This window comes from Haliaeetus leucocephalus, unplaced genomic scaffold, assembly GCF_000737465.1.
Source record: "Haliaeetus leucocephalus isolate CR32 unplaced genomic scaffold, Haliaeetus_leucocephalus-4.0 Scaffold932, whole genome shotgun sequence".
In the NCBI taxonomy this organism is placed as follows: Eukaryota; Metazoa; Chordata; class Aves; order Accipitriformes; family Accipitridae; genus Haliaeetus; species Haliaeetus leucocephalus.
Window position 1 is genome coordinate 11,584,278 of NW_010973368.1, and position 17,974 is coordinate 11,602,251.

The window sequence follows — 17,974 nt, forward strand, 5'->3', positions numbered from 1 at the left end:
GCACTTAGTTTCGCAAGGTTCAATTTCATTATTCAGCCCACCTGCAGCGATACAACTTTTTCTTCTAAGCTTTCTGCTTTTTTCCTCCATTCTGTGCTCTGTTTTTGGTGTTTCTCTAGCTCTGCTGAATACATAGCTTTTTCTTCTAAAGAGTTAAAAATACAAAACAAACAAAAAAATCTTGATTCACAACATGTAACTTTTGGGGATATGCAATTGCAAAACCTCAGCATTATCATATCTGGTCTTCATGAAGTAGAGGTGGAATTCAAATTTCATAAATGGGATATGGACCATTAGTTTTCACAGGGCCAGAATTGTTTTTATAAGTTTTTTAAAAGACAACAGATTCTGAAATTCAAGCTATCAAAAAGGAAACGAGGCAACTAATATTTAAAAAGCACCAAAACATAGTAACTATCCCAGCTAAAAAAACGCTTGTTGCAAGCTTTTGCCGTTTCTTGACAAAACTTACTTACCCTGTTGGAATTGCTCTAGCACCATCTGCAGGTTGGCCAGTGACAACGCATACTGCTTCACTTGGTCCTGGGAGATGGTGAGCTGTAGCACTGTTTCATCTCTCTGCTTGGAAACCAGGTTTAATTGCTCTTGCAAAGATTCAACTTGCAGACTAGCTTGATGACTTAATGTAAATAAAATACATTATTTATGAAGACAATAACAGAAGTCATTACAAAGCAAATTAAATCCCAGCAAAAATAGCCTACCTTTAATTTTTCAGCTCAATTTGTAAAAATGAAGGCAATTTTTTTTCCTGATTCCTCTATAAAAAAAAAATCCAACAAAAAACCAGCCTAACAACAGACTTGAAATAAGTCTGGTAATAAAATTTTGGTAATCAAAAAAACCCCTCTACTTTTGTTTGAAGTGCATTAGAGAAAGAAAAAAACTAATCTTTGTTGTTCATTAATGTAACAGTACCTTTACCAAAAAAAGAATCCATACCTTGCTAACTGTCTGCTTCAGTTACTACATGAATCAATAGGTCTTTCTACCAGTTTTTACTTTTAAAGCCAGTCTCCAAGAACTTGGTATATCTTGCTCCATACTGACCACTGAATGCCCCATTTAACTTCCTGTTATGCAAAAAATATTATGAACCTGATTTACTCCTACGACAGTCTTTTAAAGAGTGTGTATCAGGTGGGAAATAGGCAGAATTTCTGAAAAGGTATTTGGCAAATTTCATGAAGAACTAAGAAACATTCTGATGAACAGTTTTTACACAACCTTCTCCCAACTCTTCCATTTTCTCCGCAATTTTTCACAACAAATTCTGCTCAACTCAGAAATCTCTTTGCTGAGAACATTAAATGCAGAATCAGTCTTTGGCACTTAGAAAGACTCCAGCTACATACATATTTTTTGATTAAAATACTTGTTCGTTTGGACAACTGTAATAAGATGAAAAAAATAATTATTTTGCCCAAAGTAACCAACATTGCCTTTGAATAAAACAACATTAAAGCAGTCAAGATAGGCATTGAATAATTTTAATACTTGGGTTTTCATTGTTCTAGCTGAAAAACGTGGTTATGGCAAATAAATAAAATCCCCAATTGGCTCAAGCCTCCCAGATTCTGCTACCCATGAGAACTTCAATGCATCTTGCTTTATATATATACGCTAAAAAGAAAAAAAGCTTACAGCAGCTTATACTTTCCATAGTATCAGGTATAAAGTAAGGATGAGTACTTGTCTTGAAAGCAATTCACAAAGCATGACAGTCACATCTGTGCACTGAAGTGTATAAAATAAGACTCTTTAAGTCCATCTTTTTTGATTTGACAGGCAACTAAATTGATGGGTTGAGGGATTTTTGTTGTTTCTAGTTCTAAAGCACTGTCAAAGATGTGAGATTTCAATAGTTGCTACTAAAAGGACAATACTTTAAGTTCTGAGCAGTAGCCAAGTATATCTCAAATCACTTTCTTGATTTAGAGTAACAAAAGTTCGTACCTTTTTGTTTTCTCAAGTGCTTAGCACGTTATAGAATGGTAATTCAGTAAAATAAAGCCATCAGTAGCAGTCTAGCTAACTGTGGTATTTACAGCCAATGCCACTGCTGTATAAATTAAAAGGCTACCTGGCATTCTCCACTGCAGTAGATGAAGACACGAGTTTTTCTTCCAAAATCAAAACTTTCTTTCTTAGCTTGACCTCTCTGTCTTCTGCAGCTAAAGCTTCTCGCGTGTAGGAGTCTTCCATTTCTAAAAGGTGATTACGTAACCTCTCCAGTTCCTGATTTAGGCGCTGCTCTTTCTCACGCAAATGCTGTATCTATGTAGAACATACCTTAAGTAGCTCATACTATCACCTTTCATAAAAATAATGTAAGCAAACATAAAACACGTCCATTGAAGCACATTGCACGTGTATTGATTTTAAATGCTTTTTACAAGTGATTGCTACCAAAATAATCCAGAAAATATTACAGATGCAATTTCTTATTCTTTTTTATTTCTTGCAACTGTAAATTATTTGGTGGTGTACCTCACTCTGCAGGGCACTGCTCTCCATTTGCTTCTGTTTGAGTGCTACCATGACTTGGTCTCTCTCTTGCTGAAAAGTAACTGCCTTTTCCTGCATTGATTTAACTTCATTTAACAGTTGATTCAATTCTCCTGTCTTGCCCTGTTGAAGACACAGATAAGCATTTCAAATGTGGCAAATGGTTTTACCAACGGAGACACAGTCTTTGCCCAGAAGAACATAAAGGCAATACTGATCTAACAAGGAAAAGGCCAGGATACCCATGGCCTACAGCACAGAAGAACATCCGGGAAAATATTATTTTGAAGTTATTTCACTCACATGTTACAAGACAAAGTAAAAGTTATTGCTAAAAGACACTATATAGATACATTGTCTTAACTGACTGCTGTGAACAGATACATACCTATTTTAGATAAGAGAAATGTATCATGCACATAGTCTCTCAGATACTTGTATATTTGAAAATTTCACTTTTCCCCCAGTGTTCGGAAACTATTCTCTGTGATACCCATTTATTAGGCCACATCCATGTAAAGCATCAGCCTAGGTAGGCCAGCTTGTCTGAACTTAAGACTAAACACATGAAGAAATCTTTAAAAACAAACCATAAGGTGACCTCATGCCCAAAGATTAGACTTCAATAAATCACAGCAATGTCCATCATGTTTTCAGGTGTCAAATTTCAATGAATAATGTTCCCGCTTACTTTCCAATTTACTACAACTTCACTTCAGCATATAAAGGAGAAGTGTGAGTATGGCAGTTACAGAATTCACTTGTACATGTGAATGCATTTTCAGTTACTTGAAATTTTTCAGCATGCTCTTTACCTTTTGTCTCATATGTTGTTTTGGAAGCCGTTACTTTTATTGAATATGTTGGATAAAAATAAACCAATCTTTCTTTTTATCACTAATACTTATGAGCTTCAATTATTTGTTTATATTAATCAAACTGAATATAGTAAAATTCTTTTTGCAGTAGAACCATAAACGTGCAGGCAAACCTCCTCTTTTTATGGCGTGTTATCTTCTGACACACACACAAAATACAAAACTGTTTGAATGCTATTTTTCCTAGTTCTCCATGCTGAACACAAATGTGTAACAGGAACTTCTCAGATTTGTGCAAGAAAAACGTCCAAACGTTCCATGCTTGTGAAATTGAAAGCCTAAGCTAAAGACATGCAACACAGAGAACCTAGCCAGACAATGCAGATTTCCACGAGTTAGAACAAAAAAAATAAAATCAAAATAGTAAGAGAGTGAATTTGTAAAGTATTAGTGTATTTTATATGGGCAAGACTGACGAACATAAGAAGTCCCAATGGTAATTCAAAGCTATTTTTCACAATGTAACTGTACTTTGAGACAATAAAGCTTCTTATTGTAATTCTATAGTATTTCTTTAGAACAGCATAGGGAAACCTCTACTACGAGCAAACAGAGCTAAACATCTGTCCTAAGTCAAACTTCTCAAAACAACCCCAAACCACCCAAACACCTCGTTTTTCACACGTCAAAGTTGACACTTCAAAATGATAAATTTAAACAGACACATATTGTTAAATGTAATTCATATTTTGCTTTTCCAAATACATTACACTGCAGATTTAGTTGGTAGTTTGAAAATGCTTCAAAGAGATCTGGGTGGTGAGACAATGGAACAGGTTGCCCAGAGAAGTTGTGGATGCCCCATCACTGGAAGTGTTCAAGGTCAGGTTAGGTGGCACTTTGAGCAACCTAGTCTAGTGGGAGGGGTCCCTGCCCATGGCAGGGGGGGTGGAACTAGATGGTCTTTAAGGTCCCTTCCAACCCAAACAATTCTAAGATTCCATGAATTTTTTTGTTATACTTATAGCAGAGGAAAAAAAAATTAATGCCAAGTTACTTAGCTATGGATTGCATAAATACCACTCTCTGATAATGGTCAATACTCATCACTTTGGGAAATGAAAAGGCATGTTAAAGGCAACAGGGAGAATAAGAACAGTATGCCTGGAGGGGGACGACTGTAAGAGAAGATTGAAGAATGGCGACCAGAACCACCAAGATGAAGAGAATGGGGACCTGGACAGCACAGAGGAAAGAAAGAAAATTATCTGTTTGGAATTAATTACAAGAAAAGACTGCCCACTAGGACATACTCACTTTCAGAGCCTACAAAGCAAACCAAAAGTATCTAGATCCTGGAGTTCTGCTGTCAAGTGTTTGTCAAAACTACAGGAAGACTTTTGCACTGTACTTAATGCCTATTTCTCAAAGAAAAATGTCAATTCACACATTACTTCATTAACTTCAGCAGCAGCAGTTCATACAACATGCTGTTGACCTGTGTATCAATGATGCCACATAATTCGTTGGTCTTCTAAAAAAAAAGATTCTTCCTCAAATTACATAAGTGATAATTAATAAGCGGCTGCAACTTTTCTCTGAACATATGCTTTCAAAGAAGTATAAATTTTTTCCATATGTCAAATTCTAGAGAATAAACCATTAATTTAGCTTGTCCAATCTTTTTTTTTTCTCCTTCTCCAGTGGAGTTTCTCCAGCCATAAAAGCAAGATACATAAACCCATTCATCTCACAGGGACATTGTGAAGCAATCACATTGGAATGACAAACACTAGAGGAAAGCACATTGAAAAATTAGTCCTGCCAGCCAACTCTGCAGAAGTCTGAGCACAATACAGGAAAAATAAAATAGGGCATTTAATGAACAACAGGGCCAAAGCAAAATATTAAGCAGCTGCTCAGTAGATGAGCAATTTCCAAATAAATGAAAAATGTAGTTTATGGCTGCACAATTAACAGATAATCTTGTAAACCACTCACCTGCTGACTTTTAATTTCTTAACTTTGCAGGGGGAGGATTTTTGTTGTAGTGTAAAGCAGTAAGGAGTCAAATGGATTTCAGGCAAACACTTCATGGCTACATATATACAAAAATGCATTACCACGTGACTAATTTTAAAAGATATTCATAAATATGAATGCACATACCTGTTCTTTTTCTTTCAAGAGCTTCTCAAAAGCAAGAGCTTTTTCCGTCATTGAGTGCGACTCAAACTCCTTCTCTTTCAGCATCATTGAAAATTGCATATTAGTCTCCTGAAGTGCTCGGAATTCAGTTTCTTTTTCCCTACACCTTGCAACTATTTTTTCATTTTCTTCTTTCAGTTTTCGAATATCCATTTCTAAAATTAAGTTTCTTTCTTTAAGATTAGTCACAGCTTGCTTCAAAAGCTCATTTTCATTTTCTTTGTTACTAAGATTTTCACTCACAGAAAGTAACTGATCACTTTTAGATTTAATTAATATGTCTTTTTCCCTAAGTGATTTCTGTAAGACATCATGTTTTTCTCTGATTTGCCTCATCTCTGACTCAGTCCCTTCTTGACTCTTTCTTTCAATCTCTGATGCTGTAGCCACAGAATCAGATAATCGTTGATTGTTTTCCTGAAGAGTCTTAATAGTTGAATCTTTTTCTTGCAACTTTTTTTTCAGTTGTTCCAACTCCTTTTGAAGGAGTTTAGACTCATCGCTGAGTACATCAGGAGCACTGTACTGAATGCCTGAAAGCTGTGAAACAGTGGAAGCCATTGCCACAGATGGTGTTACCAAATCAAGTTTACTCAGGAGAAGATCCTTGGTGTTATGAAGCTGTCCTATGCTGTGTTGAACTTGTGCTAATTCCTGACTAAAACTTTTCAGCTTTTTCTCATTCTGTTCATAACTCTGAATCAAGCCATTATAATCTACCTGCAACTTTGAATTACTATCGCTTTCAACTGAAATTTGTGCTTGAAGCCTGTGTAACTCTTCTTGGAGGTGAGCTGACTCATGCTGCATGTTCTGAACTGTGGTTATTACTTGTTGCTTCCACTCATCCATCTTCTTTACTTGCTGTTTCAGTTTATCACGTTCTTGTAGAAGTTCCTCAAACTGGTTACTGTTAACACCTCCTGACCCATTATCAGTACCTGTACTGGATGTCTGCAAGACAGTCAATAAGGTTTGACATTTTTGACTTAGAGCATCTATTTCAATATCTTTTTCTCGAATGATACGGGATAAATTCTGAATAGTTTCTCTAGACATATCTTGACTGCTGTTTTCAGATCTATTACATAACTTCTGATTTTCCTCTTGCAACCTTACCAAAGCTGCTTCTTTAGCAGCAACCATATCCATGATATTACGATACTCTGTTTTTAACTGACTGTTTTCTCTTGTCTTTTCACTTAGAACTGCTAATACTTGTTCTCTTTCCATAACATAAGCTTGAAGCTGCTGCTGAAGACAAAGAACATCCTGCCTATAGGAAGCTGAGGAGACTCTAGCATTGAGAGCTTGTATTTCTAAATCCTTCTCTTGAATGATCCGAGTAAGTTTGCCAACTTCATCCTTAGACAACTGATCAATTTGCTGACTTAGAGAAACATTCTTTTCATTTAGAAGCTTGATCTCCATCTCCCTTTCTTTGATACCTTCTACCAGTCTTTCAATTTCAGCTTTAGATAAGTCATGTTTTTCATTTCCATTTTCTCCATTAAGAGTCTGAACTTTGGTTTCCTGAAAAAGATCAGAGGAATCAGTCTGAATAATCTGTCTCTCTTTGTGCAATTGAGTTTTAATTTGTTCAATTGTTTTCTGTAAATTTTTAATTTCCTCATCTTTTTCCAAAGAAAGTCTTTCATGAGTGACATTCATTTGCTCACATTGAAATTTAGACTCATCTATTTCCTTTCTTTGCTCCTGCAAAGACTGCTGAAGTTGCACTGTTATTTGATTCTGATCTTCTATTGTTTTTTTGTGAACTTCTATTTCTTCTTCAAGATTATTCTTTATCACCTTTAACTGCGTTACCTCACTTTCAAGTTCAATAATAATATCTAGAGTTTTAGGCTCAACCACAGGTGTAGATCTAGTCTGCTGATCCTTAAGGCGTTCAATTTCTTCTTTCAAATGATTATTTTCTTCCTTCATGACTGCAAGACTTCTGTCTTTTTCCTCCAAGTTCTGTTTTAAGACATCCTGCTTTTTTGAAACTTTCATATATTCTTCAAGTTCCCGCTTCACCTGAAATGCTTCATTTTTAAATTTTTCAATAAATACCTCTTTTTCTTTTATGAGTTCTGTCAACTGCTTTTGTCCTCCTAAGCTAGTAGTCAACATCTCTTTTGTTTCTTGATGGTCAATTTCCATCTGCTCAATGCTCCTTTTAAGTTCAGCAATCTCAAAGTCTTTCTCTTGATTGAGTTTAACTAGGCGCTCATGTTCAAGCTGCAATGCAGTGGTATCCATACTACGTGCATTTGATAATTCCTCAATAGTTTGCTTATACTTATGTGCCTGTTCCAAAAGCCTCTTTTCCATCTGGTTTAATTCGCTCTCTAACTGTCTTTTTTCCATTTTCAAAGCCTCCACAACAGTGTCTTTTTCCAAGTAAACTTTATTTTTCTCAGAAATGGCATCACTTAACTCCTGTTTTAGTTCTTCAGTGGCTGCTATCAGCTTTCCATTTTCTATTCTAAGATCAGACAGAGATTTCTCTAAGTCTTCATTTAGTTGTTTATTTTCTGAAATGTCATTCTGTAGTCTCACAATTTCTACTTCTCTTTCTTTCAGAATCAGATCTTGACAAGTGTAGTTAGATTCCTGATTACTTTTTTCTGTTAACTTTCTCAAGGATACAGAAAGTTCCTGCTCTCTTTCTTTTAGTCTCTGCTGCAATTCTCCAATTTCTTTTTTATTATGCAAATTACAGTCCTGGGCATCCCTTAATTGTTCCTGAAGATCTTTAATATTATCTTGAAGCTGCTGCTTACTTATATGCAAATCATTAAGTGCATATGAACAATGGTTTAGTTTTTCTTTCTGACTATCTAACTCCTTAATAGTTTCCATCTTCTCAATTTCTAATTCTGATACTTTCTTTCTTTCAAAATCTATGTCAAATTTCAGCTGTTTGATGATACTATCAGTTTCTGTATGTTGTTTTGACAGCTGCTCTTTCAGTGTAATCATATGCTGAAATGAACACAAACAAGAATTCATTAGGAGAGGAGAACCAGCCAAACTATACATTTCATTAATTTTTATCCTCTGAACAATATAAAAAAAAATTGAGAGGAAACAAAAATGTTTCATAGTTGTCAATATAAGTTGGCAAGTAGTATCAACTAGTCAATGCTTAATTAATTAAAACCAAATATCAAATAGGGATAGATTACATTTCACTAAAAACAAGAACACCATCTCCCCCAAAAGAATGCTAGCTACCTAAATCAAGGAACAAAAAGAACTACTTATGAAAAAGGACTGTCAGAATTTGTCAGGGCAGTTGGAATGAGTATGCAGCAAACACCCACTACTTAAAAACAGGGAGGCAATAAATTTTAAACAACAAATTACAGAAGCGAATGCATATCTCTATTTTCAATTTCTTGTTTGACCTTATTTTTAAAACACCCTTGCTAGGATTCATCTCCTAGGAAAACACTTCAAGTGTTCAATTCCGTAAAGTAAACCAATATTGAAAACACATGGCTTGCAACTATATGTTTACAGGTCAAACACATCAGAACAGTGACAAAAAGGTACCATTCCATTTTGCTTACATATAATTGGTGACCTTTTTTTACTCCACAAATGCTTTTATTATGAAGAACCTCTAATAAAGTAACTTAATTATTCAACATAATTAAAAATAGTGAAAGGAAAAGAAAAAAAGTTTAAAAAATCATTTATGTTATGTGTACTGTCATAAGACAGAGGTCACAATACCAGCAGGATAAAAACCATCAAAAGTCTTGCAAGGAAAAATCAAGTAGTATTTAACTGCATTTCGGAAAGTAACATCCCTTATCGATAGCTGACATGCCATATTATTTCTTTGTCCATGACAGGTGCGTTTCTTGCACTTCAGAATTTCGCATTGAGATGGCAGATATGGAGAAACACTGGTCCCAGGAAACACTGGTCCCAATATTCTTTTTAAGCATCAGAGGATAACTTGTATTTCCCTGCTATCTACGTTCAAAGATCAATTGAAAACATAAACACACGCACACAAATCTAAACATTTATTTTAGCAGTTCAATAATTAGCTGCAGTATTTATTACCTGAGTAGCTTCTTGATTCTGCTTGTCTAGTTCTTCCAACTCTGCTACTAATGTTTCTCTTTCAGCAATACTTTCATTTAATTCATGTTGTTTCCTCTCCAAGTCTTGTCTTAATTGACTTAATTCTGAATTCTGATCCTCAGTATACGCAGAAAGAATATTCTCATTTTTACGTTGTGCACTTGCCAGTTCCTTCTCAAGTCTCCCCTTAAGTTAAAAAAATAATTCTAAATATTAGACCTTACCTTGCTGAAATTTATAAACTTTAGATTTGAAATGGTTTTTTTCCCCTCAACAATTAAAAGAAAAGCATGCATTTTTATGTTGGAATCTCTAAGCCTACATGAATATTATCCCAGTTAAAAATTCTTCATTGTGAAGTATTTCCCTCTAGCATTCATATATACACATTTATCTTCTCATCACTAAGTTTAGGAGTGCAATTTACAAACCTCTGCACAAAAAGCCATGGTCTGACAAGCAAAGTTATATCCACCTTTGAGGTATGGATCCGCAGCTGGGGTAAACTATTTTATTCCCGAGGCACACCCTAAACATGTAGTATGCTGCATGGTGAGACAGGAAGTTTTAATTAAGGACATCTGAATAACGTCCTTAGTAAAATGCCATGGGAACTCTTGAATGCATGCAAAACGCAGAAGAGCCGGGCTGAAAAATACTAGTGGATACAAAGTAAACTAAGCCAAAGCTCTCAAGCCTGAGTTTATAAAGGACTAAGTCAACTTTGCCAAAAACCAAAGGTGTGTTCCAGAGAAACTGTTCCACTGCTAAACTTCATCACTAAGGTAGAATGTAGTATTATTAGAGTACTACATGGAAGAAAAGAGATATTTTACAACTGATAACAGTGTCAAAACTGAAACATGCCAAAGTAGAAGAGGTGAAAAATGACAAATTTTACAGAATGTGCTATTAATACTTTTAAAATGTACGTTACAGCAGCCTAAGTAGCAATGGGATAGGTGGAACTCCACTGGTTTTCTTTAAGAGAGTACACTGTGGAGTTTCACAAGTCAAAATGTATTATTTCTATCAACTGCACATAATCTACAATTATTTCCTCAATTACAAGGTTATTTATGTAGAAGTGTGAATGCTCCAAAAAAGTATAGTGCCAGAATGTGTATTTTCCATCAGTAACTATTCTTATGAACTTTTTTGTTGGCTTAATTCAGAAATTGCTTTACCTGATTTAAACTTGAAAGTCTTGCTATTTCATTTTCTGCTTCTATAAAGGAAAACAGNAAATTACATCATTTTCCTGCTTTCCAAACAATAAAACCAAATCATTCTCCCACCTTGCCCCAACAGAACTCTGCTGTTCAGAATAGTTTTCACAGTATTTTGTGATGATAAGCATCGGTGCTGTAAAAGATTCAAATGTACCATCAATGACTCCCACCAAGTGAGTATTACTTTTACAACTGAGCCCACAGTAGGAGGATGTTGGTACTACAGTGTATCAGTTATGCAATATTAAAAGATTTTCTACATACAGATATACTTCTTAAACAGGTATGTTTCAGTGTTTCTTTAAGGAGAAGGTATTAGCAATGGACTGCCTTTACACACAAAAAAACGTACTTTTAGAATTTAAACCAACAACTTTTATTGAGGCTTACTTACTTTTAAAGAAAGAAAAACCTATCAAACAGTTGGCAGACATGATTACTTACCTAATCAGAAACTCCTACGATAATCACACTAGTCCTAATTATGTCTCTTTTTCTGCTTAGCCTTACCCCAATGGGCAACCCTTTTCTAAAGCAACAATTTTTAAAAGGGACATATTCTCATATGCAGTTTCAAATTCTTAAAATAAATTCTGAACATGAAAAATGAAAGCCTGTGAATATATACTAAAAATAAAAAATAATAATAATAATTAAAAAAAAAATCTTTGTACCTAACAGTGCTTGCTGTAGTCTGGCAACATCTTCTGGTAGTGATGTCCTTGACTGGAGCTTCTTCTCCTGTTCTTTCAGGAGAGCATCTTGCTCTGCAAGAGAACTCTGAAGCATACTAAAGTCAGATTTAAGATTTTCATATTCTTGTGTTATTTGGATTTTTTCTACTTTTGCCAATTCTTGCTCTTTTAGAAGAATTTTGTTTTCTTCTTTGGCAGAAGACAATTTGTGATTTAATTTTCTTATTTCATCCTCTAGGTCCTTTACAACTTGCAACTCTTCTACTTTTCCTCCTTCTAGACTCTGAGCATTTTTTTTCTGTTCACTAATTTTAGAGTCATCCATGGCATCAGCGCTCACACCATCTAAAAAGCAAAAAAAGATTGTTTGCAATATTAACCAAAGCCAGCACTACAGATCTTTTGCTTTAAAGTCTCTTCTTCCACCCCTTCTCCTGACAAAGGGAGACAGTCTAAACCAAAGACATCATCATCATCAACAGAAAGCTTACTTAAATAGAATTAACATTTGAAGCAGTGCTATACGTATTACTGGTTTGATAAGCAGCTTTTCAAATACTTCAGCATTCCTGGCTCGAAATACTTTTAAAAGGTAAGTGTTGCAAGACATACATCGTTCACAATTTACTTAAAATATACTTGACCCCCACCTCTCTTGGTGGGGAGATGACAGAATCTAATTTATCAGGATTTGGAATCCTTTGATTTTCTAAAAATAATTTATAAACCCCATCTAATTCAGCCTGATGCAAAATCCCTGTTTATAATGTAATTAATTTCAAAGGCTTGCTGAATGGTTGTTATAGAAAACAATTTGCTACAAGTGAGACTATCACTTGCTAAACGATGCAGAGTTTTTCACCTAAAGATTTCATTTTGCAGAACTGATGTTTTTACAGATCCACCATACTATCATGACATTCATAGTTCTGTACAAGCCTCACAATGTAATTTCCAGGTAAGTTACAGAGTATAAAAAGGCATAATCAAAACATGTACAGAAAAAAAAAGTTAAATGAAAGCACAGTGCTTGTGAATTCATTTTAGTGTAAGCTCAAACATTTCCTCTTGTCCCAGTCTGTATTATGTTGTTAAACAGAAGCAACAAAATAAAAATGTAAAATACTCTAATTCTTCAAAAACTGTAAGCAGTATTTATTTTACAGATAATTTGTAATGCAAAAGATATGGAACTTCTGTCTTTGACTTCATTAAATTAGTCCTGCTGGTATACCTACATGCAGTAAAAGATTACATCTTAACAGGCATCTGATTTTAAGAAATAAATTCCTTATCAGCACTACCCTAGAAATTAAAAGGCTGTGAAAATATTTCCCTTCTTTCGAAGAAAATGGATCTCTCTTTCCAAAAGGACAGTATACACTCTTTCGAAGTAAGAGTTTTAACAGATAACAGAGGTTTACAGGCAAATCTTATATATTTGTGCAAAGAAACCCCTAAAGGAAACCCGATATGACTATTTTTATGGAATATGAAATACCTACAAGATAACGAAAAGATCCTGGTGAGAACTACTGAGCTTCTCCTACAACCTACTCATGCCACAGCCTAAGGCGTGGTCCTTATGGCAATCTTTGAGCTTTTGTCAAGTAACCCAATTGGCACATAGAACTTCTCACCAAAATGATTTTTGTGCTGAGATTTTCTTACCTTCAACTTTGTATGTCTTGTCCACACCCATATTCAGTGTAACTTAAAAAAACCCAGGAAGTGTAGAATTTAGAGCACAACATTTGATATATACAGAAAATGACCCTCTAGATTGATATATGTCAGAAGATGAAATACTATCATTCCAGTGTCCAAGCCAACCACAGTGAATAAAACATACTAGGACACACATGTGTCTTAAACACGAAGGGGAATTAAAGTTGAAATTCGAATTCCTAAACATCATGTATTTGATATCTATTACACTGTTACATACATATTTGACGCTTTAACCAAAATTCACTGTACGTTAAATTAAAAAAAAAAGCATGTGGTAATAAAGACCTTGCTGTAATTGATTCTCAAGTTCTTCAATTCGCTCTTCATATTCGCTCAACTCTTCTCGGTGTCGACGACTTATCTCTACCAGCTTTTGTTTGTGTGCATCCTGCAATACTGAAAGTTCATGTTGATGTTCATCTATTTCTTGACTTAAATTCTGTTTGAGCTCCTACAAATATCATTAGAGAAACAGAATGGTAAAATACAGTACAGAAGCTGAAGAAAGAAAAAATACAAAAGAAAGAAAAAAGTTTTCCCTAATAAAATTAAAGATTTATTAAAGGATTTCTCATAGGAGAGCTCAAGTTTCTTGGCTTTTGTTGGTTTAGATTTTTTTAAACATGTTAAAAGACATCCCTTTTAAAAATATGTTTACACAAACAGTATGCTCTACACAATAGCAAATACTAAACCAATGTAGAGACATTATAACTCTATCATAGGAAGTGGATACACTAGGACATATTTCTAGTAACTTTCAAGGATGACATGCAAATCCATATTTTGCACCTTCAATGAAAAAAGGCAAGATGTTTCTGAGAAGGGAGAAGAAATTACTTTGTGTATCTAAAATTCAGTCTCATAAGTCATCAACAGCTTCTGAAAGTGATTTGCCCTCATAAATACTAATGTCATTCTTTTAAGCTTACATGCTATATTCATCAAATCACGTAAATACCCTCTCTCAGAGTAACTGACTGTTTTTAAATATTGTACTGCTGACTGAAATGCTGCTGTGCTATTACATGCCCACATGCATTTTTAATAGAGAAAATGTAAGTGCTAGTGTTGTACACATTTTAACTACATTCACAAGTCATGTGACCATATGCAAAACCATCAAGAATACAGCAGTCTAAGTTGTGATCTTACCTTAACAATATTTTGCAGTTTGCATATTTCACTTTGTTCAGCATCATATGTCCCTTGCGCTTTGGAAGACTGAGAAAAGAAAAATCACATATCCATGTGAAAATTGTGATAAATACATGTGGTTTTCCTGTGCTTCCTCTATTGATACTCAAAAGCAGAAAAAAACAAAGCTAACATGAAGCAAAATTCAAATCTACGGTACTTTTGATCAAAAAAAAAAAAAGACATTTTAATGGAAACATTTTGATTTTCCATGGATTTTTTTTTTAATTGTTACATGCAAACTTGTAAAAGTTTGGGGTGGGCAGTGTTATTGCACTTATAACTTATTGTTATAAGACAGCAGGGTTGCTTAACTTTACTTGAATATTTCCACATGGGAAAAGTATACCTCTGAAATCTGGCTATAGCTTGAAAAATGATGACTCACATCAACAACAGCTTGAAAGATTATATTCTTTCTTGTCTCAGCAGACCATGAATTACAACTGACTTATTAAGGACTGAGAGAAGAATAAGTAAAACCAGCATGCAAGTATCCAACTATCACTTTGAACAGTATTGTGCTGTCAATAAATAATCGATATCACAACCAGGAAGAAGAAAAGTATTTTTTGAAAGGCTGCACAAAAATGAAACCCTGAAGTAGTATTCTAGGCAAATGTTTATGAAACCCTTTTCCTAACATGACAAATCATGTATGAAAGGATCACAAAAAAGCATTTGGAATTTAGTCACTGAATGTGTCCCTGGTCATGTGACAGCAAGAAAATGACTGAAACATTATTAGGTTTCAGCTCTTCCATCAAATCATGTTACTTCTAGAAACTGTACAGCATGAACTTTGAAAAGACCCACTCCAAAAAACCCAAATGCAATGAAAACACTAATTTGGCGGGGAGAGGGGAGGGTAAGATAGAGGGGAACCACTTACCAGTGCAATCTGCTTCCAGTGGTCAACCTCAGATTCAAGCCTAGAAACTTCATTGGACAATCTGTTTATTTCTTGTTGTGACCAGATTATATCTCCAAAATCCATGTCATCTCCTTCAAAACCTGAGGAGTGTCTGACCACTGGAACATAGGAAGCTGATCTAGCAGCTGGTGGCAAAACACCAGCTCCTGACTGTGCTGACTGAGCAGCCTTCTGTACTTTCTGCAGTTGTTCCTGTAGAGCATTCTGTCTAGCTTTTAAGTGGCTGATTTCCACCTGAATATACAGAATAAAATGCACTGTTTCAATAAGAATATCAAGATACACTCTGTTTTAACCCTTGTGGCCTTATGAAATATGAACTAACCAAACAACTCCACTCCAGCACAAATTACTGATCACTTTCACTAAGAAGAAAAAAACCCCAAACACTCTCCTAATGGAGAAAAGCAGTCCTAGCCAATGTTTTACAAAGTATCTCATGCAACAACACATATTAAAAGTTTTAATAGTTTTCAGTTAAGTAAAAGTTCAGTAAAAGTCTTTGCTGATTTTTTTAGAAGCCAAGGTACCCCAATACTATAGCAAGATTCAGGCTAACATGTTGTACAAAAAATTAGATATTTAAAGAGGGTATTCAGATATGAAAATTAAGCAATATATGATGCTCCCCCAGTTATTTATATTACATTTTATTTCTCTTAAGTAAATTTTCAATACACTGAGTTGTTAAGCCTATTTACAATAAACTGAAATTAGCTGCATGCAATTTTCTCATAACAACTCTATTATTGTATTTAATAAGCAGAATTCGATATATCTCAAAATTCTGCTTCCTCTAGTTCCTACATGCATTTACAAATAAAGCAGAAATAAAACTCCTATTGTGTAATTCTAAGGCATACTGGCAACTTTCTTCATTTAAAAGGCTATGAAATTTCACATTACACAATAGGCTATAAAGCTGATGTTCCCATCACAAAGGGACAATTCTCAAATTATGAAAGCTAGTTCTGTTCCCTCTAACTGTATATGTTAAGATAAATAATTATGATATCTACAGACAATATAACTGCTTCAAATGAGAATTTGCTCCTGTTGTCTTCCTTAATAGCAGTTTAAGTGTCCTTTCTCACAGTTACTCCAGAAACAACAGAGATTCTGATATATGCTTGACATTCCCAGAGTTTTCTCTTGCCTCAACTACCTCCTGGCAGCTCTGCTTATATTACATGATTCAATGAAATACATGTCTCAGTCTCTCAGTGTCTACATTAACAAACCAAGAAACCATAATGTGACCAATACTTACACTGAAAGAGCACAGATACTATAACAAAGAGATTACACTGCATAATACATACGTTTATTGGACATACTTACTCAAATATTTTACTCTGTATCTTACCTCTTTCTGTTGAAGCTGATTGCGGTACTCTATAGATAACTGCTTTATTTGAAGCTCTGCTGCTTCATGCTTTTCTTCTAAATCACTACAAACTTTTTTCAGTCTCTCATTCTGGCAAAAATGAGAAAAGAATGTTGGCAAATTCGGAACAGTTCTTATAGAATTATAAAAGCATAAGTCTGCTGAACAGTAAAGAAATCAATTAAATTGTACAGATTTCTCATGTTATTTCACTCAAAACACACAGTAATAGTAACTTCCAAGTGTGGGCCCAAAATCATATTCACGTCCAAGCTTTCCATTTTTGTATCCCATGGACCCTAGCTCGCTTTCAGAAAAAGGTTTGTGGTGACCAGAGATAAATGCCAAGAAGAAAAATTCAGGGCTGAATTACATCTTAGCATGATCTACAGGTGGAATTTAGGAACAGCCACAAAGCACAAATCAGAGCTAATATCCATACAGTCCGCTATTCTCTCTCTGACATTGGCCAACAGCAGATGGCAAGAGTCTAGAAAAAGGACAAGCAGGAACAGTTACTTCCCCAAAATACTACCGTAACTTCTCAATGCTCTTGAGGGCTGAAGATATACATGAAAGTTGTTGATTTATGGCCATTAAGTCACAAGACCAACAAGTCCTTTGTAAAACTACACAAAGTCACTTTCCGCAAGGGCACATGGGATTTGTAAGCAGTTTTGGAAGAGCACGAGCAACTGTAGCTATGTCAAAATGACCATACAGTAGGGCAACACAGACAGAGAGCTGCATCAGGGAACGTGTACACTCTATACTTTGAAGCCTGCTGCGAAAGACATGCTGTCCAGCATAACTGGGCATTCTAGATCTGCTTTTATTTGTGGTCATATACAAAATGCTATAAACCAATTTTAACTCTTCACCAGCTAAAATTTATGAAAACTTAAAAGATTTTTGCATTTGCAAGCTTTTCAGAGCCAAATCTATTGCTGCAGTCCAAGTCCACGTGATAGGTAGGAACAGTTGCAGGATGCAGCAGTTAGCAGAAGATGAAACTTGCACCACATGCATACTCCAATAAAAAGACGTGCCCCCATAACTCTGATGGTGCTTTGTCACAAAAAAAAAAAAAAAAAAAAAAAAAAAAAAAAAAAAAAAAAAAAAAAAAAAATAAA

General features: G+C 34.9%; 1 protein-coding gene across 2 annotated transcripts in view; it reads right to left on the reverse strand.

Annotated features, from left to right (window-relative positions):
- TRIP11 (thyroid hormone receptor interactor 11) overlaps window positions 1–17,974 on the reverse strand; it is a 33,525-nt gene that overhangs the window by 12,306 nt on the left and 3,245 nt on the right. The window contains exons 3-14 of one of the 2 annotated variants that reach the window (XM_010583849.1): window positions 16,821–16,931; window positions 15,413–15,688; window positions 14,479–14,547; window positions 13,609–13,774; window positions 11,572–11,937; window positions 10,853–10,893; window positions 9,645–9,851; window positions 5,520–8,549; window positions 2,515–2,655; window positions 2,108–2,301; window positions 480–643; window positions 42–145 (exon numbers count right to left, since the gene is read on the reverse strand). In XM_010583849.1, the coding sequence (XP_010582151.1) occupies window positions 42–145; window positions 480–643; window positions 2,108–2,301; window positions 2,515–2,655; window positions 5,520–8,549; window positions 9,645–9,851; window positions 10,853–10,893; window positions 11,572–11,937; window positions 13,609–13,774; window positions 14,479–14,547; window positions 15,413–15,688; window positions 16,821–16,931 (4,869 nt within the window). Of the gene's footprint in view, window positions 1–41; window positions 146–479; window positions 644–2,107; window positions 2,302–2,514; window positions 2,656–5,519; window positions 8,550–9,644; window positions 9,852–10,852; window positions 10,894–11,571; window positions 11,938–13,608; window positions 13,775–14,478; window positions 14,548–15,412; window positions 15,689–16,820; window positions 16,932–17,974 lie in introns of those variants that run through there. The other variant, XM_010583850.1, reaches the window with a different exon arrangement.